Source organism: Trachinotus anak, unplaced genomic scaffold, assembly GCF_046630095.1.
Source record: "Trachinotus anak isolate AG129_WGS33_773 ecotype Australia unplaced genomic scaffold, CSIRO_AGI_Tana_v1 ptg000015l, whole genome shotgun sequence".
In the NCBI taxonomy this organism is placed as follows: domain Eukaryota; kingdom Metazoa; phylum Chordata; class Actinopteri; order Carangiformes; family Carangidae; genus Trachinotus; species Trachinotus anak.
This window is the reverse complement of record NW_027273866.1, coordinates 10,265,212-10,286,102: the sequence shown is the minus strand read 5'-3', so window position 1 is coordinate 10,286,102 and position 20,891 is coordinate 10,265,212. Positions and strand designations below refer to the sequence as shown.

At 40.6% G+C, this 20,891-nt stretch overlaps 1 protein-coding gene across 9 annotated transcripts in view; it reads left to right on the top strand.

The window, feature by feature from the left end:
* The first annotated feature begins 4,572 nt into the window (after positions 1–4,572).
* The window catches only part of tmem229b (transmembrane protein 229B), a 121,880-nt gene continuing 105,561 nt past the window's right edge, over positions 4,573–20,891 (top strand). For all 9 annotated transcript variants that reach the window (XM_071498950.1, XM_071498948.1, XM_071498949.1 and 6 more), the window contains exons 1-2: positions 4,573–4,783; positions 16,339–20,692. In XM_071498950.1, coding sequence (XP_071355051.1) covers positions 16,394–16,990 — 597 coding nt within the window. In that variant the 5' untranslated portion in view covers positions 4,573–4,783; positions 16,339–16,393 and the 3' untranslated portion in view covers positions 16,991–20,692. The remainder of the gene's footprint in view (positions 4,784–16,338; positions 20,693–20,891) is intronic.

Below are 20,891 nucleotides of genomic sequence, written 5' to 3'. Positions count from 1 at the left end.
TTTGACCTGACGCCATCAGCTTCGCTTTTATAAAATTAAATTATGAAACATTGAAACATGTAAGAAAACCCAGGGAAATAAATCTTAAACATAGGAGAAGATATGTTGAAAAACACAGTGGCTGCTGCTGAGCGGTCAGTTAGAGAGACAGTGGGCAAATTTAGGTCCAGAAAAATAAAAATACACAGGAAAATGATCCAGCAGTTAAGTGTTGGTTGGATTATTGTTATGAATGTGATAATACTGTTATTTTTCTCGCCCTGATGTTCACACAGTGAAAAGGGAGCAGGATCAGGAGGATTCCTCTTTACAGTGTGTGTCTGTGTGTAGGAGGGAGGGAAACATTTTAACAGTGACCATGCTGGACAGTTTCTTCCCGCCTTTTGTTTCCCCCCACTTCTTAAATATATTTTCTTCTTCTATGATGGAGGCTACAGTATCTGTCTTTTTCAGTTACAGAAAGTATATTTACTCATGTACTATACTTAGGTACAAATTTGAGGTACTTCACTGAGTATTTGCATTTCCTGCTTTTATATACTTCCATAGTAAGTGCTTACTTCAAAGATGAAGATGACCAGTATATACTGAAAACATATACATTATGATACATACAAAGATTAGACAAAAAACTAAAACTAGGGATTGGGCCCCTCCAAAGGGTCTGAGGGGTCGCGGGAAATATGAGGATATTGATCATTAAGGTAATTCACAGTATGTAGACAGTGTTAGACACACATTACTATCAGGACAAACTCCAAAAAGTAGTGTATAATGTAAGGCACTGCTCACTAACAAAAATGCAGAAACAACTGTGAAAAGGAATTAAAAGGAGTAAAAAAGGAGGAGGTAAACAATTTGTTCTCTCACCCATCGTAACCGTACTGTCGATTAAAAGTAAAAATCATTTCTTCTGGTGAAGCAGAGGAAAAAAAGGAAACTGAACAAATCAAAGGAGTAGGATTATAAAGTGGTGGATATTGCATTTTGTTTGGTGCAAATAAATAAAGTTTTAAAGAAGCTTGAATCTGCTGGATTGCAGCCTTTACAGTCTTTAGACTTTGTGCTGTCTCATTGAAGAACCTCCCTCTGAGCCATTATTTTCTCCCTGCATCCTGATGAAGGCATCAAAATTTACATCATGCAAAAAACCACAAACATGTGCATCAAAGTTTAAGACATATCACTGCCTCATCCTGAAAAGGCACCATTCATAAAGGGTTTAGTCCTTTGTTAATGTTTTATCAATCAGTTAATAGTTAATGTAGTTTATGAAGATTATAATTATAACTCGAGCTGTAAATGTGAAGTGTTGATGCTCAGAGTTGTTTACTACTTTATTACATGTTTAAGTTCCCATTCTGTTGTTTGCATGAAGACTCTCTTTCATCAGTGGACTCTGTTTAAATAAGATGTTTTGGCAATGACATGGCTGTGTTTCTATTCAGTGAGAATGCACTGAATGTTGGTGAACCATTCATCATCAGATTAGCAATTATAAATGTCAATTTCAAGCTAAAACACAACATACTGTACAACACACTACATGCTGACATAAACAAGAGCATCTGTCTGCTGTGTGATGACCTGCTGTGCAGATTTTAATTTCAAAGATCAGCATGGCGGCGACCAGGACAACGACTGCTTGTGAATGATTGCTGTGACGGGCTTCAGGGGCTCCCAGAAGGTGATGACCTTCAGCAGTAGTCGGGGAAGTATTCAGATTTCTTGTAACAGTACAGTGCGTTCAAAACCTCGTCCTTCTCACAGAAACGACCTGCTTCATGGAACCACATCACCTGAGATACGCATGTACATATGTATGGTTGGACAATGCACTGACTGAGGCGCCGGCTGTCACCTGCAACCTGTGAGAAAAGGACACCAAAGGGGTTAGCTAGCAGTATTAGCATTAGCATAGCATTAGCATTAGCCAGCCCGACCCCCAGGGGGCCCTGCGCCCAGCCATCGGGCTGACATTGAAGTTACAAGAAGAAGCTTAACCCCGTTTTCACACCTGAATCTGATTGGTCAATGACAGTCCAATCACAAAACAGGGTCTAATCTGTTGCCCTTATCTCCACTGCAAAATCCTGAGAGGTGTAGCAAATGATCGACCCCATGCCCTCATGCATCTTGAAAATCTACTACATCAGGCTCTGCGGTGGAGATGAAGGCACCAGAACCACCTGCCCTTCGACTGGACTCTCCTCGGCGAGGTGTCTGTCTCGATGGCTGGACGCAGGGCCCCCTGGAGTCAAGCCCGCCGCCACCTGGCGATGAAGCAGGTCGTTCCTGTGAGAAGGAAGAGCAGTGGGATCAGGACTCGACCATGTTCCACCTGGAGAGAGCAGCCATGATTTAGTCATGTAGCAGGTGTTGCCTTACGGTTCATACCACCTCCACTGTTGGGCCCTGGGGGTCGAGCTGTCCGCACCCTGAGGGGTCCAAGCTCGATGGCTGGGCGTGTGGCCCCCTGGGGGGTTAAGCTGTCAGTGAAATGGTTAAATAACAATAATGAAATATAGAATAGATTTTAAAAAATGAATAATTTGCATGTACAAATGTGTAAATTTGCATTTACATTGTAAATGGAATATAACTACATAAATATAGTATATGCACATATATAATAGGTGTTAGAAAAAGACATTCAAATTAAAATATATAAATGCATGCAAAATATGTGTATGTTTATTTTATTATTTATTTTATTTTTGTGTATTCTTGTCACACTAATAAAGAGACACATAGAAGATGATACACATTCATTTTACACACTTGTAAACATGAATGAATGAATGAATGGAACTGCACCCTGCATTTTCAATGGGGTTCCAGTCCAGGCTTGAATTTCAGTTTGAGCCACCTCAGTGTTATCTTACCGGGAGCTTTAGGGTCACTGTGCTCTTCACCTCTGTCTCAGGTTATTTGTGCATTGGAGAAACTCAATATTTATCGTATCTGCAAGTTCAGCTCCTACTTATTATAGAAGAATGGTGCGTTCCAGCCCACTTATCTGTGGGATGATGGGCTTGATGCTGATAGGCTGCTTTATGATTTTGAGTGAGCACCCTTCTCGTCTTTATGAGGCCTTGTGGAAAGTGGCGTCTGTATGGTGTTTTAGTATCTGACATTAATGTCCAATTGAAATCATATCTGGTTTGTGATATGGCTTGAGCAAACAGATAACATTATTAAACTGCTCTTCAAATCATTGAGTGACCATTTGGAAGACCATTTAAAACTAGAAAGAATGGATGCAGTTACTAGAGTCTATTCCAGTTACATCCAGGGTTACATTAACATATATCATCCAGTTTGATGGTTTTACACAGTATGGCTTTTATTGTATACTTTATTCGAATGGGCAGTGCTATTGTTACTGGAAGTCCATCATGAAGCAACCATGGACTAATTCTGCACCAGTGAAGTATCTCTTCCTGCACAGACACCATTACAGCTCCATTATCAAACTGTAATATTGTGATGTCCTTTATTTTGACTAAATCTTGTACAGTTGATGGTCCTTGGACAGTGAACTCCCTCACTGTCTTACCCTTAAGTCTTTAAGTCTTTTCCCCCTGGAGCAGTGTTTCCCAGATTCTCAAGTGAGTGTAGAGGTTACTTTGCTAACTGCCAGGAGGTACATGGAAAGATTGTTAGCACAGCTATTATGAAAAAATGGAAATTATTATTTGTCATGAAAAAAAACAAGCATTACAAAGGCTAATCTAAAGTAAATTTATTGTCACAATGACCAATAAAGTGAGGAATCTTAGGTTGAAATAAATAAACCTTATTTGGAAAAAGCATCAGCCTCTTTTCTAATGAAATGTAAACCAAACAATATTCAGATAATCAATGCTACATGTCCGAGTAAAGTTTAGTGTCCTCTGGAAAGTCTGGAAAATTGACTAACCACAGGGCTTTTTAATTTGTTTAAAAAAAAGATGATGTGATTAAAATTTGATCACACAATATAAATGGTAAGGTTACACAGACACTATGACAAAGTATTGCTTTTGTCCAGAGATCTGATCGCTCAAAGCTCCCACACAGGGTGGGTGACTGAGGTCACAAGTACAAAATTTGACCCCTGGTTTTACACCTGAATCTGATTGGGGGAAAGAGACGGTCCAATCACAAAGCAGGGTGGAGGCCTCAGAGGGCAGGTGGTTGTGTTGCCTTCATTTTCCAGCAGATTCTGAAAGGTGTAGTAAATTTTCAACCCCTCCCCATCCTTCATCTTGAAGTTGGGGGATAGCAAAGCTCCTTAATGTGATGTAGAATTAAATGCACAAATCAAACTTTTGTTTTGTGATTTAATTGATTTGAACTGACATAAATTTCCACACAAGGGTCATGTGATAGTTATTTTGAGTCAAGTGTTACCTGTAACTTTCATATTACTGTGCTGCACTAAACTTGGAGTTTTTTGTTTGTTTTTTCTTGTTTGCTTCCTGCAGATCCACACAGGCTGACTGAGGGGACGTCCTCTCCGGTCACTGGCAGCCTGGAGGTCTGGGCTCCTGCGCTGCGGGGAAGAAATGGTTAACTAAAACTGCAAGTGCTGCCCGAGTCAGTCTGAGCATGTGCTGCCGCTGCAGTGAAGTAAAATGGTCAATTTCCATCAGAGAGCAGAGACACCGAGGAGGAGACGCCGGGGACAACGGACGAGCAGCTGACGGCCACCGACGCAGCCTGGACACTTGGACCCGGGGTTGAGTTCGATCGGCCGGCCTGTGTTGCTGCAGGAGACACCGCAGAGCCCGGGCTGAAGGTAAGGAGAGAAAAAAACTGCACTGAGGGTGATTCATGTCCGTCTGCAGGAGCCGACGCTCGGCGACATGTATTCAACATGTCAGGCTGAAGGAAGCGGGATGGCTCCTGATCACAACCCGATGCGTCCGCGGAGCGTCCGAGTGATCTGAACGCGTAGGGTTTTCATGCACCCAGCCTTGCGGTCGGCTACCCTTAATGAGTGTGTGCTTGCAAGTTGGCAGCTGTGCACGCGTGTTTTTTTTTATTTATTATTTTTTTTAAAGCGTGTCCTCCGTGTAATGTATTGTAACTTCTTCAAAGGAAACAGCTGGGCATTGTGATTCAAAGCGGGGTGAGTCCCTCTGTGCTCGGCGTGTTTTCTGTTGCACCTGTTAAAATATGGATAACTTGCGATGTAAGCTTGGATGAGGACACTAGCAGCACTAGCCTGTGTATCAAATGGAGCCATGTGGATTTCACTGATGCTTTATGAGGTATTTAACATTGTTTTGAAGTCCCCTACGTTAAATTTTATTAATTTTTTTTAAATAATTATTTGATTTGTAGAGGATCCACGTACCGCACTGCTCAGCGGGAGGGAGGCGTGATGCTGCAGCGGGGTCCCAGCAGCCGGGCCTGCGCACTGGCCCGTAGCTTCCACGGGCAAAATAAGATGACTCTGGCCATCGAGCTTAATTACATCCCACAGAAAGTATCAAAAGAACCAGTTCATTGCTGGCATGATTGCACTTCTTCAGCATGTTCACATGTATGGGGGGCTGGGTGTTGGGTTTCCAAAATCCCTCATTGATTTATTCCATATAAGGCCTGCAGTTCACTACCATTTGGGGTGAGATAATCCCTGCTGCTGCCTCCATAGCCTATATCCCCCCCTCAGCCTTACACTGACTGTATTGACAGTGTGGACCTATTTATAACCCACGCACCAGCCTTCACAGCAAGGAATCCCGAAATGAGCTGTGACAGAAACACTGGTTAAAATAACATTTCAGCCCACCTCAGACGTGTGGACGAGTTATTGTAGTGTTGTGTACAAATGGGCCCTGCTGTCTGTCATGATGCACTTATGCAGGTTCTTCAGCTCCTGCTTCATGACATACAGCACGGTGCCTATAAAAAGCATTCACTCCCCTTGGAAGTCTCCAACTTTTACTCTTACAACAACAGCTTTTTTTGAAAATCGGCAGCTCAAAGACAGTTGCAGTTATATTCACTTAGAGCTGAGGCATTTGCAGTTGAGTAAGAGAAGAGTGTCCTTGCCAGACCAAAATGATCCTTTGTGTTTTAAGATACAGATTGTAGTAACAGTTGTGACAAAACTTTATTTCTGTACAGTAGCACTGTTCCTTTGTATGTGCACAATGCTCCACAATAGAATAACAACAAATATGTACATGCAGACACATTCAAGACATACATTGGGAAAACTACAAGATACACTAAACATAGCTTAATTGCTTCAAATCTCAGTAAAATAACTAAGAAAAAGTGAACCGGAGCTCGGACACTATTACCTTATCACAGATAGAATACATCTGTATTGACATGTGTTGGCTGATAATTACCAAGAATTGGCAGAACAGAAATGGCAAGAAGTTTGAGGTAATTTGGAGACAGTGCTGCCATGAAGTTGTCCTATTGGGAACATATTGTTGTCACAGGTCTTTACGAACCAAATGTTTGGGGCTGCCTATTGAAAATGTTTGTTTGCAGTTATGTTTGAACAATATTTGCCATTATATCATCCATTTTAACTCTCAAACATCCATATCTGTCGGCTGCAAAAATCATGTATCAGACAGGCTATTAGTTAGATGCAAGTGTGTATAAGTGACTTTTGTGTTTAGACACTTAACTGCACCTTTTTAGAAAAAAAAAAAAATCATATGAACTAATTTGACTTTGGGTTAACACACAAACACTAAATAGCATGCTAACTGTTTGCCAAAATCAGGTCCAAACCTCTTTTGTTTTTCAAAGAACTTTGGCCCTAAAACCTTTGCACAGCAGCCAGCATCAATTATGCATTGTCAACGATTGATTATAAAGCTTCTTTGTCCGAACAGATTAACATGAGCATGCATCCCGCCATTAGAGGCATTACTCTCCACGGCACCATGATGACCAGAAAATCTCCTGCTTTCTCTGTAGCTGCTCCAAGATTTCTAATCTACAGGGCATGAGCCACATGCTATTCAGGGCAGAGGGCTTAGCTCCCATGTCTTAGGGTCTCTCATTAAACTGCAAAGAGCTCAAGTGCTGTAATGAGAATGTGGGGGAGAAGGGAATGAAAGATCAGATACTTTCAGGGAAGTTTGAACTGTAAAGGTCAGTGTGTTTAAAGGTAGTTTCATCAATGTCTATTGGGGGATTCAGACACAGGGAGTTTAGATAACTCGGAAGAACAGATTAGACCCCACACTATACTATAACATCAGTATGTGTTATGTGACGGTTGAAATGACCAAGAGATGTTTGGCTCCAACATCTGATAACCACCATCAGCAGAAAGTAACACCTTATGCTTGCAAAAGAGTTCAAGATGCGCCAATCACATTTCTTCCTCTCCGTACCATGTAGTCACGATACTGGCAAGTAGCACCAATCCAGTGCCAAACACCTTTTTTCTTCGTGTGCTGTACTTTGTGGAACTGACCAATCATCAGGTTTTATTTCCTCTTTATCTTGCCATCATATACCAGCCAACTGATACACTTTTTATGTGTTTGCTGGTTTTTATACCTCCTTAGAGAGTGAGAAACAATATTAAAATTCAGCAATATTATTACAGTTTAAATGACAAATTAAAACCTGAAACCCGTAACAGCGTTTTTACTCAGTGTGATGTACTGTAATTTTAAATTATATGGTTCTTAAATGTTTATAAAATCTATGGATAAAATCTTCTATCATGGTATATTTGATTGTACATTAGGATAGCAGTATATCTCAGTGAAGAACATTGTCTGAAAATTCAAATTAGAAAAGCATTTATTGATTAAAATAACCAGATGATGATTAACACTGGGCAAGACTGAGAGCTCAAATATTGTGATATTTACAAAAACCTCTGTTAATAAGCAAGGGAGAACATTTAGATAAGGGAACATATTCACAGTAACACAGCTGCCCTGGCAAAGACCTGGGAAAGACAAAATGTAACATACATCTTGGTATTTGAACTAAATCTCAGGAGATTTAAAGAATCTTTTATCCTCATATTAACGTTAAATTGATTCATTCCCCAGCATTATTTTCAGTTTTCTAACAACAGTGACTGAACAAGGTGTCAAGCTGATACCTGATCTGTTCAATAAAGTTATTATACCGATGTTGATCCAGTATGGGATGGTGCATCTCTAAAAGGTGAAATGAGAGCTCTTGTGAAAAGTAATCAGGTAATGTAAAAACCTTTACTTGTGCATCTTCTTTACTGTCTTAGAGACAAAGAGTTATGCACCTCAGGTAACGTCAGATTTCATTTCTTCCCGGTCAATAGTGGTAGGAGCTGCACCCCTCAGAGTGCAGCCCCTACCACACTGTTTACAGAGAGCCCTCCTCCCCCACCACTCTGCCTCTTATGTTCAGGCTTTCACCTTGCGGATATAGAAAGGATGTCTACTATAAAGTTATATGAGCCTCTGTTGGCTGTGCTGCATCAAGGCTTTTAGTCTCAGCCCTCATGGCGTCTCTCCAACTCTATCAGAGGCCAAACTTGTTTGTGATACTTAGATACTTTATATAGATCTCTGGGGAGGAGCTCTGGAGTAAGGGTGGGGTTGTGCTGGTTTGAGCCCCTGGTCTGGCTGAGAATGCTGTTATAAAAATGAAATTAGTCAAATATGCGAATAGTTTCCTAGAACACAGAGAATAATTATAGTCATGGGTCACCTTATATTCTTGGTTTAAGTTTTTTTTTTTTTTATCTTTTCCCTCCAATTTTTATTCCCATGGCTGCCAATCTTTTCACTACCACTTTATGCATCTTTTCCAATCAAGCCTTAGACGTTGTGTTGAATCTTGTCCTCCACCCTTACCAAAAGGAGCACCTGAACCTCCTCGCCGGGCCAGTTGACCTGTGTATCCATCCTCCTCTAAAATATATCTAGAATGATTAATCACTTTACCAGTTAGTCAAAACAGTCATCAAAAAAATAACTGGAACTATTAAGATAATCGATTAACTGCTGATGTCCTGTTTAAAGCAAAATTACCAAACAATGCTCTGTTGCAGCTTCTAAATTTTGAGGTCATAAGAGATCATAAAATCTTATTTGCTGGACAATATATAGATTAATCAAAAATAATTGTTTGTTGTTGCCTTATTCTAAAGCCAAATCTATGATCCTTATTAAGATTATCTCATCACTTTTATGACACATTTTCATTCCAGTCTGTGGGACACAATGTGTGGTAGACCACCAAGGTTTGGCCCCACTTCCAATAAGGTAACATAATACAATGGGATGCTGTGCTGCAAGGCTGCACTATAAATACATGCACAGTACCTAATCCAACATGTCATAGTGATGTTAATGCATGCTATACTGGGTCATTGGCATACTTTATGTGGCTCATTAAAATATTGGAATCATTCTCTGTCAATTGATTGATCAATTGATTGTTGCAGCTTAAGCGCAACTACAGACATGGAAAGTGTGGGAAAAAATGTTCTGCAAGCTTAACTGTAAAACAATAGTAAATGAAACACATGATGACACAAGAAAAGTTTGAGTTTGACCTTTTTAAAAAAAAGTCATTGATGTTGTGTTGCCTAGAAGCACAAAATTGTCTAAGTATGAGTCGTAATAAATCGTTTAATAGAAGTTGAACTTGATGAAGCAAACAACACACCCAAAAATAGTGCAGCTAATACATGTGTTAAAGTTGTGCGCTTCAAACGAAGTGCATGTTGGTGCGCCAAGCTGCGTCTAAAAGTCCTCATACCCACATCTTGAAATTCACACCGGAAGATTTAGTACCTTCTCTGAAACTGACAATGCACCAAGTACCAGTTGTGCAGAGGAGAGAGGGTAGGCAGGGCCTTAACCTCTCTCAAGTTCTCTATTTTCATTATTCATATTTACACATCCACTTCTATTTAATTTCCTATAATATAAATCCTCATTTGAGAAGCCAGAGTCAGAGAAAGTCTGGTATATTCTCACTAGTTTTACTTAAAAAATGACTGAAGCAATTAATTGATTATCAAAATAGTTCCTAATCATTTTTTTGATGATAAATCTTTTCAACTCTAGTCTGCACTTTGTACTAAGTGGTTTATTTCCCTAGCCTTAAAGAGTATTACAACCCCTGTTTGCCTAAGACTTGCTCTGGGTGGACGAGGAAGGCACGCGATGCTCTTTAGAGTGAGAGCCAGCTTGCTGTTTCAGGGCTAATTGACCAGCCTTTGCAATTGATCGGGATCCGTTTATTTTGTGCTGCCTCGGTAGGTTCTCCCACACCCCCAACCCTTGTCCTGTCCATCTTTCTTTACTCTCCTCCTTTCTTGACCTCTCGTCACTCACTCAATCAATTGCTCATCATGCGCACAAAAGAAGCAAATTGGATAAGGATATATTAGTGGTGACTCAAGAAGCCGTAGACCTGTCTTAATGTATGTGCAGCAGTCAGCTTTCAGCTTAGTAGAACAACAAGTAGGGTTGCAGCTCACAATTATTTTCTCCATTAATCAATTAATTATTTAGTCCATGAAGTGTTATGTGAAGACATGACCACGGTGATATTTTCACTTTACCTCTTGTCTACCAGTCCAAAAACATAAGATATACAATTTACTGTCATAAATGACAAAGATACTGACTGTAACAATTAACCCATTATCAAAATTGTAAGCAAATTTCTGTCGATCAACTAATTAATTAATTGACCAACCAGCGCAGTTTGAACTGCACACATACAATATTGTTTGAATTATTGATCATTTGTAGATTTTTTTTTTTTTTTTTTTTTTAAGAATAATGAGATTGTGATGTCTTCATATTGTTTGTTTCGTCATATGAACTGCCCAAACCCAAAGGTATTGAACTTATAATGTTATAAGACAGAGAAAAGCAGCAATTGGTCATTTTCATAAATAGCAAAAATGCAAAATATTTGTTGGATTCTGCAAATAATTACCAGTTATTCTTGATAGCTTTAAACCTGCTGTATTTTCATGAGGATGGATGCAACTACAGGCGCATGTTGCTCACAGCTGTTTCCATCAGCAGCAATGAAGCAGTGGCTAGGTCACCTTGGTCAGTGGCACTTAGCTGCATTGGATACTGCTGTTTTCTATAAGCTACACTGCAGTCTCCCAAAGTGACCTTCCCTAAGTCTGCATAGGCCTGGGATCTGTGCCACAGCCAAAGCCAGTGCTACAGTACATGAACAGGGATTATATTGTGATGTGAGGTCAGCGATGTGTTAGGTTTCTGATTAAATTTCGGTGTCAGAGTTCACAGCTGTCGGCGTGCTGTCGGCACAGTCATAGTGTCCTCTTGTTTTTTTGTGTGTGTGTGTGTGTGTGTGTGTGTGTGTGTGTGTGTGTGTGTGTGTGTGTGTGTGTGTGTGTGTGTGTTTTTTTTTTTTTTTCAACCTTGGCTGACTCCCACATCAGTGTGTTTTCTTCATGCTTGTCTTTGTTTACCTGCTGTCAGAGGAGCGTCTTACTGACAGACCTGTCAGCCTTGTTTTTAGCCAGAACCTTCAGTTGAAAGCCTGCGCTCACACATTCCCATTCTCTTTTCCCTTTTGTTTCATTTATAAGCACACACACTCAGTTGGTGTTCTCCCTCTGTGTCCTCAGACAAACCCCTGGCACTGCATTGTTAGACTCTCCTCCCTTTCAGTTCAGACAGCACCCCACCTGCGTTGTGTCTCCCACTGGTCATCATGAGGTTTACAAAGCAGGCAGCTCTATCACATCTGCCATTCTGATCACCATCACACTGTGATGTCCCGTAGCGGTGTTCAATAGAGTGCAATGGCGAAGCGGGTTTGCCGCAGCAAGCTGTGGCAGGAACTTTGCAGATCAATATGTTGGGCCAATGAGAGAGCTGGTGGGGCGGTGGGTAGGTGGGCGACATCCTACAACAGCTGCAACAACAACAACAGCAGTGGAATCAAATAGTACCCAGTGTGTGGACTGTGTTGTGCTGAGGCAACAAGTCAATAGATATGTCTAAATACACACAGAAAGGGTAAGCGGGGTGTCCTAGAAGCCTAAGGTTTTAAGACGCTGACCGTGGAATCACAACAGCCGCAGTTTGAGTCCAGCCAGGGACCTTTGTTACATGCCATCCCCAATCTGTCTGCTCTAATTTCCTGTTGGCTCCCTACTGTCAATAAAAAGGGCAAAAATGTCCATAAATACTTAAAAAGAGAGTAAGTAGCACAAAAGTGTAAGTAATAATTAATCGAAGAGTGTCCACTGTTAACGATCAACTCAATGACTTTTATCGTCAAACCAGGGCTAAAACTTAGGCTGTGTTTAGGTCAAATTATAGAGAAAAACAAACCAACAGAAATGTCGTCAAACTAGTTGCAAAATGGCTACACCCTTACAGCCATTATTCTTGGCAGTTATTCAAAGGAAATTTCTGTTACCACTGATACAATAGATTGAGCTAATTTAAAAAGCACTGTACTGTCTGTATGCAGTTTTACTTGTCGATGGAATAGCACAATCTTAATAGCTGATCTTGGCTTAAAATTACCTTGTCGCCAAGTTATGTTAGCTATGTTAGCTACACAATAACCATTCTGTCAAAAACAGTTAGCAACCATGCTAGCCAGCCAAGTAGCAACCTTAACCATAGTTACAGCAGGGCCTACCCTTTTAATTCTGCCTTAACTGTCAACTCGCAAAACTGATAATGCTGTGTGAATTATCATTTGAAAAGATGATGTAAGGTTTTACTTTGAAGTAAATTCCACCAGTTACACAGAATAATTAAACACCAGACTTAAGCAAGAATATGTCAAAACAAAAATCAGAAATCAAAACTAAATCAGATCGCGTCAATTTGAACACAACTACAACTCATTGTATTATTAATTCTGATGACAGTGTATAAGTACCATAAATGAGATTGACATTGAGATTATTAATAGGTTCTGTATTAACCTAGTTTACTTCGTTGTTCCTGTGCTTTAAGATCAGTTTCATTCGCTTCTATAGCAGAGGATGAATTTCACCGTATCAAAGAATAAATGTGGTAAAAGTGACCACTCATTCACTCTTATCATCTGCCTTAGGAACAATCTCGGAAACCTTTGTTTGCTCTGTTACAAAACTGCTCCCTGTTTTGTGACATAAACAAATCAGCCTTTGCACAACAACAAACAATCTGAGAGATTTCCAGTGACCCGTGTGTGCACAAAATGCAGCGCAAAGACCAACTTCTTAAGAAGTCATTATGATAATCCTGATATCTCTGGTATGCAGTACAGACAAGAAGCACTAAGGACACGAGACACTGATTCATGGATATTTGAACATTTAAAGCCTTTACACACAATACAGTGTGTAGGAGATAAAAAATCTCCCACACTTTGGCAATACTTGCAGTGAGAAATAATTTCTTGCTATTTAAAGCATCTAAAAGTTCAAGTTGACCTGGCTTTATGTACCCTGAGATCTTTTCACCATGCAAGATTTGATGAAATGTAGATTTTTAAGTGCAGTGAATGAGTCGGTACCTTGCCAGCATTCTTCTCAAATCTTTTCTCCCACCTTTATGAGTGTATAGGCCGCTTGGCAGGAGGTTGAGTGTTACACGGATGATTATTGCATTCCAAATTTTTCATCATTAGCGGCTTAGTGGGCATGTGAGTGCTGAACAAATGGTGTCTGTGCAGGCGGTGGAGAAAGAGAGGCGAGTGGAAAGAGAGCAGGGGGAACCGAATTGTCAAAGCGGGAGAGAAAAGTGGGGGGAGAATGAAGGCATGTGATCCTCGGGTGAGAGATGAGAAGAAACAAAAAAACACAAGGTGGCAAACAGAGAGAGCACTTGGATCTCTGACAACAGTGCTTTGACAGAGAATAAATAATATTTAGCTGTTAGGTTAAAGGTGTAGTTTGACGTTTGGGAAATATGCTTTTTGTTTGATGAGAAGATTGATATCAATCTAATGTCTGTGCGGTAAATTTAAGGCTCGAAGTAGCAGCCAGTTAGCTTAATTTAGCATAAAGACTGGAAATGGGTATAAACAGCTGGCCTGGCTCTGTCTAATGGTATTTAACTCTGCCTATCAGTACCTTGAAAGGTCACAGATGAACACATTACATCTCATTTGTTTAAAAAAATTGGAAGTTGCATGTTTACAGGGAGTTATATGACTATTTTTGGCATTTGACATCTGAGAGGCATCAATCTTCTCACCTATAGCTTGGCAAAAACTCTCCCATCCTCTTAAGTAAAGCTGTACTGGCCTTTCTGCACGGCCAGAACGTGCAATTTCTTCTCTATTCTCAGGCAGTACGAAGCATTTGACCACTCACGAAGCAGGCGCTCACACTGAGCCTAAGCATAGAACCCCCATTTCCTTTTGTCCATTGACAATTCCAAGAAAGTTTCTTCAAATAAGACGTTGACATCAAACAACAACGTTGACAAAAAGAGAGAAAGGCAGCAAGACTTTGTGCAATTCTTTTATGAATGGAAGGTAAGAATCAAAACAGCTAGTGGGGTCTGTCTGGTCTGCAGCCCAGTTTTTAATAAATCACAACACAGTTTGATTCAAGACCACAGTTTTTGCCACAATGTGTATAATAATACTAAATAATAATAATAATAATAAACAACAAGCTATAAGTAATCTTCCATCCATGTGGGAAAAAGTTTTTTGGAACTGCCTAAACCCAGAAACCAGCTGCTCATTAAACAGCCAGTTCACCGATCGCTCAGGCAACTAATCTGACTTAGTGACCACTTCAAACTGCACGTCAAATGGCAACTGCTCAGCCAGAAAATTGGTGTTACTTTCAAATAACTCAGGGGCGACCAGTTCAGAGTTGAAATACTGATCAATCAATATCTGTCTGTCTGACTCTCAGGAAAAAAAAAGTGCTACTATTCCCTTAAGATTTTCTGTGTTGATGCTTACATGATTGAGGTTTTTCAACATAAATGTCACAGAGGGAAAGCTAGTTTACTATGCCTCACTGTAACAGGCTACTTAGAACTCATTTATAGCATCTAGGTCTTTTGAACAAGGTGTTATCAGGTCTTTTGTGGAATACTGTTAGACCCAGGTTTGCTTGGATAAATGAGAAGAGAAATGGAGAGTTTCCCAGGCAGGCAGTGAAAAGATGGTATAAGGGTGTAGGGAGGTCAGTTGGCCCATCGCTGTGGCCCAGTTCCTCACATGAAACCCTTGTTCCTTGTTTGGAAATGTGCTAATCCCCATGGGCCCACTCTGGGCCCCAGCCAGCCTTTGAAGACAAAAAAGAACCTAAAAAATTGGCTTTTGTTCTTCAGACAAGCTTTTGTACTCCTAACCTCTCTGAGCTTGTATTTTTCAAAGCGGTTATGATCCATTGTGTGTGTTGCTGTTATGACACCGTTTCCTCTAGAGGCATTGAATAGTAGATGATATACACTCAGCGGCCTTCTCAGCTATGTGGTTGTTGAACTCCTTGGATGCTGTTTGCCTTCAGTGTTTTTTATTGGACTTGCGCTGTGCTAAAGAGAGTAGAGGAAGGATCCAACCCTGCGTGGGCCTCCTGACACCTGATATAAAGACTGTGTGCGTCAAGCTGCGGGATTTGGAAAAAGAGCACATGATGTAGGCAGTCAGATGATAAAGCTATATCTTACATAAGAAGCCCCCTCAGTCAGTCAGTAAATAGCATCAACTGAGGGAAGGCCGGAGAGTTTAAGTGCTCTGCTGCCCTGCAGTCTCTAATTTAATCTTTATGATGTCAATCAAGTGTTTCATTGCCTTGTCCTTAATTGAACTTTGGCTCGACACCGTTTGGAATTTAAGTTGTAATCTTTAAGATTTCAGTCCTAGTTGGCAACACAGTGGGTACTGGACATAACAGCAAGTTTAGTTTTAATGCTTTTAAGTCCCTAACGGATACAATATATCTAGTTACAGAGCAGCTAAATGGACAAAAATTCTGACGACTTCATGCTGTGCACAGCATAAGTCATCTATACAACAGCAGTGCACAGTAAAAGGAGCTGGTTGCCTTCTGAAGAGTTGGTGGTGTGAGGCCTGTCACCAGCTCACTGTAGCTGCTCTTTTAGTCAATTATTCCCTGCAATATTTAAAACTGATCTGATGTAAAATTACTGTTTCTTCTTTGGCAGATGCACTTTTGATGACAGCTCTGACATGATGTATAGGGAGAAACTCAACTACATGCATGTATAGTTTCTAGTGAAAAATGTGGACTCTGTCACTAACCTGAAAACCCTAATATAGAAATAATCACTGAATGTAAATACATTGAATGGCTATTGCAGAAAAATGTCAATAAACATGATGATATATTATCGTGTCTTTCCTTACACCTTTCTTTCTCTTCCTTCCCCTTAGACCTGCATCTCATTCGCATAGACAGAACATTTGAGTAAACAAGAGAAGAGGAAAGATGGTGACGTTGGAAACCCCAGAGGCTCCTGTGCCTCTGACGGCGCTGTCTCGCTGGTACCTCTACGCTATCCATGGCTACTTCTGTGAGGTCATGTTCACCGCTGCCTGGGAGTTTGTGGTGAACTGCAATTGGAAATTTCCAGGCGTGACCAGCGTGTGGGCGCTTTTCATCTACGGCACCTGCATCCTCATCGTGGAGCGGATGTACCTGAAGCTGCGTGGCTGCTGCCCCGTGCTGCTGCGCTGCATCATCTACACTTTATGGACGTATCTGTGGGAGTTCGGCACGGGGCTGCTGCTACGCCAGTTCAACGCCTGCCCCTGGGACTACTCCGAGTTCCGCTACAACTTCATGGGATTGATCACGGCTGAGTACGCTGTGCCCTGGTTCTGCGCCTCCTTCATCGTAGAGCGCTTGGTCATCAGCAAAACGCTGCGGCTGCGCTTCCACGAGGGGCCTGAGGATGGTTGGTCGAACCATCGGTCGGATGCTGGGGGTGGAGGAGGGGCAGGAGGAACTTCAGGGGGTGGGAGGAGGAGAGAGAGGAGCAGAGGCATGGGAAATGATGCTAACGGCTATCTTAAAGGCGAATGAACCAGGTCAAGAAGACAGGACACAGTTTGAAACCAGCCCAATCGCTCTGCTACACCTCTTCGGCCCTCCTCAGTCACTTTCATAAGCAGTCCGCCCCATTAACTGTAGGGGGTCAAGTCAAACAGACAGCTACATAGACTGGGTTGGTGTGCAGAGGTGTACAGAGTATCAGAACAGTCAGAAAACAAACCTAACTAGGGCTTAAAACGCCCATATCACTCACTGTGTCCTCTACCGTCAACAGAGGCACAATATCTCCATGCTGCTGTGTTTGCTGAATCTCATAACGCACCCGTTTCCATGTGGGGTTGACCTTAAGGAGATCAGGGTCTTGAATGACCAGGACTAAACTCTCAGCCTCAACTGTCCCATACACTGCAAAGAACTCGGGATAAAAACAAAAAGCTGTCGCAAAGATTCGCGTTATCATCATGAGGCGGAACAAAAAGGAACAAGAACAACATATTTGTGTTTCAAGGGCACATTAGTCTATCTGAAAGCAGACTGCTTGCTGCATAGAAAACATCATAAAAAGTAGCTGCATTTGTAACATGTCCTTTTTAAAATGTACATACTGTCCTTTAGTATTATTCCAAGTACTGTAGTAACTGTAGCTACGAAAGGCTCTTTAAGAACATAATGTCCACCCCGAAGCAATTTGTCAGCTTACGTCATGATGAATGTTTTCCGCAGTTAGTGAATACCCACAATGCCTGGGAAAAAAAATGCATGTAAAAAAAGTTGTCTTCCAATATAATATACATCTTTTACAGAGCTCATTCATCATTCACACTGTACGTCTCTTGAAGTATTCTGCTGCTTGTGTGTGGGGGATGACAGGAGCTCAGGAGGTAGAGCCGGTCGACTAGTTATCATGGTTGGTTCTCGGTTTTCTCCTCCTGATACCGTGTCAAAGTGTCCTTGAGCAAGACGCTGAACCCCAAAACCGCTCCCGGTGAGCAGGTAATGGCCATGCACTGCTGCCTCTCTGCTATCGGTGTATGAATGGGTGTGTGTGCAGGCTATTATCAGGCACTGTAAGGTGCTAAATAAATGCAGTCCATTCATCATAGTAGCAGCGGCGCCTTTCTGTTGATGGTAATAATTATGAGTCATGACCATCGGCATGAAGCACCAAAGCTCTTGCTAAGTTCCTTTTTTAAAAAAAAACTGTTTTTCAGAAATGTTTTTCATGACTGACTGTCTGCATCCATTTTATGTGCTTTAGTGTTGTCGTATTTCATATTTCTCTTTCAGTGGAGTCATCCCTGTCAAATCACACAAATGACCTATGACATTTAAAAAAAAAAAAAATTGGCTGTGAAAGGAAAATCTCCCGATCAAAAAAGTGTTTGTTCATTGATGAAATACTGTTGAATTTCCTCTTACACTGTAAGTTTGACAGCAGTAGTTAAATTTGAGTAACAACTGAATGACAAGGACTGGAAATTGTGTACATGTGATGTCAGGTTTGCAGATTCGGCCATTTTTTTGACCTGAAAACACATGTCAAGACCAAGCTTGACATTCACAAGGCACATTTTGTCCATCAGAGCGTATGATCAAGAGGTTTTTGGTCGTAAGGTTTTCATTTACAGTATTTTTGACAACAGCAAGAAATATGCAGCAACTTTTAGTGATTATTTAATCACATATCACCTGATCTAACGAGGAACAGAATTTGCTGCTCTGTTGTTTTGCACATGCATGATTTGGTTTCCTTGGTGAATAATGACCTTTCAGGTATTTTACTGGACTTTGAAGCAGTGTTTCTCTGAGAGGCTGCAGAAGTGGAATTGCACACTTGGCAGATTTCAGGATCTATACAGTCCATAGGAGCAATGGTTTACTATGATATTAACTGAACTGCACTCATGTCTGAGATGGTAACATTCAGAATAACCCTTCATTCCTCTGGTGTCGTTACTATCCATGTGGATCCTGAGACTCCTTCTACTCTGGAAGTAGAAGGATCAAGGATTGTACACTCACCTTCATGCATTAGGAGCTGACAGTAATGTTTTTAGCCTCAGTCAGTGGATCTGGTGCTACTGGTTCAAGTATAAAACAGGTTGGACATTTCTCTCTTTACAGTGATTCCAAGGTACCAGGGGGATTAGCAGCATACATGAGATATTCCTCAGGAGGACCATTTATGTTGTAGACTCAATCACAACATGTTGTGCTGACACTAGATGAACTCAGCTTTTCACCATATAAGCGTTCATGGGAAAAATGCAGAAACAAAAAAAAAAAAAGTCAGATCCAAATCCATGTTTCTACAACACTACTTGACTAAGTGAAGGTGTGACCTTCATCAGTGTGGCTGAAATGCCATGCAGTGTTTTCCCCTGACTGTCTCCCTGGGAGCCCAGCAGGTGGATGGCAGGACTTTTTAGCCATCAAAGATGAAGTGCTGCCACCCAGTGGACAATTGGTAAACTGAAACTGGAAACCTATTATGCATGGACTTGGAAGAAATAAGGGCACACAAACATGAAGAAGATCAAGAATCCTTATTAGGATCAAGAAAAAAGAATGTTGTGTCGCTTATCACATTCTTATTTGAGTTAAATGTTTAGTTTGCATATTTTTCATTCATGGACAAATCTGCTTAAAAGCAATAGTGGCTTCTAACCCAACAATGATAATTCAGCTCAAGGCCGTTACCTTATTCTCTTAAAATCTACTAAACTACATTATGAGAACTGATATGCAGCTAATATCTTAATCCAATTCTACTGCTTTGATGAGACAAATCACAGGAACATGCAAAATGAAAGTGTATTTGTTCTCTGCAATATGTGAGTGGAGGAGTATTAAATGAGTGTGTATAGTGTGTTGTACAGAGACATGGTCTCTGTATGTGTATGTGCATGTACAGTATGCTAAAACTGAACTGAATCTCTGGTATTTTTACTTTGAGCTGCATGTCCAAAAGTTTTCAATTCCTCCTCCAAACTCTGATTTTATCCAAGTAGTTATTATTCCCATGTACTGTAATGGTTGCTTATTTTTTAAATAAAAATGTACAGGTTTTTAGTGACATGACTGTACTGTATATCACTCACTTTGATTATGTTTATGTATGATTTATCAAACTTTGGGATTAAATGTATTTATTTGATCATTAAATTTGTGTGTTTTGGAAACATTTTCATTTCTGTGTGTTGACAACACATATTCTTATGCGTAGATTGATAGACAAACAGTAGAATATATATGCTCAATAAATGAAATAAAAAAAATAAACATAACTGAATAAAAACTCGAATACAGACGAAAGAATAACTGGACTATAATATGTGCTGAATATATACTGCACACTGACCCTGTATATTTTAGGGATAATAGGAATCAGTTCCCTACATTGTTTTTAACAAGACAATTTACTGTCCAAAAATATCAAGGGGCATCTGCCATCCTAGCCCGTTTGTTTTCTTTGAATATTACTTCCACTTTTACAATTACCTCCACGATTATTAATAATAGTAATAGAACTCAATCCACTTCCCGGGCTGCTCGTCTGTTAACGAGTCAAGACAAAGATGGCGGCCGGCAGTTACCTGAGCAGAAAATTGCAACTTGGGATAACAGTTAAGTCTTTTGTTTTTTGTTTTTTTTCGTGCGGCTGACAAAAATGTGTTTTATCCACACGATAGAAGAGCCTCAGGGGATATTAATGATACCTTCAGAGCAGCGGTGAGTACTTTAAAAGGAACAGCTGTGTTGTTCAGACTGCCAACTGTAAAGAGGGGGCTAGCTAGCTAGCTAGCTAGCTAGCTGTGGACGAACTGTTAGCTTAACTTAAACATTTGCAAATTTAATACTTGAGGTACTGGTGGTCTGACGTTGAAATTGGTATTTATTTTAGCTTAATGAAACGAGACTGAGCGTTTAC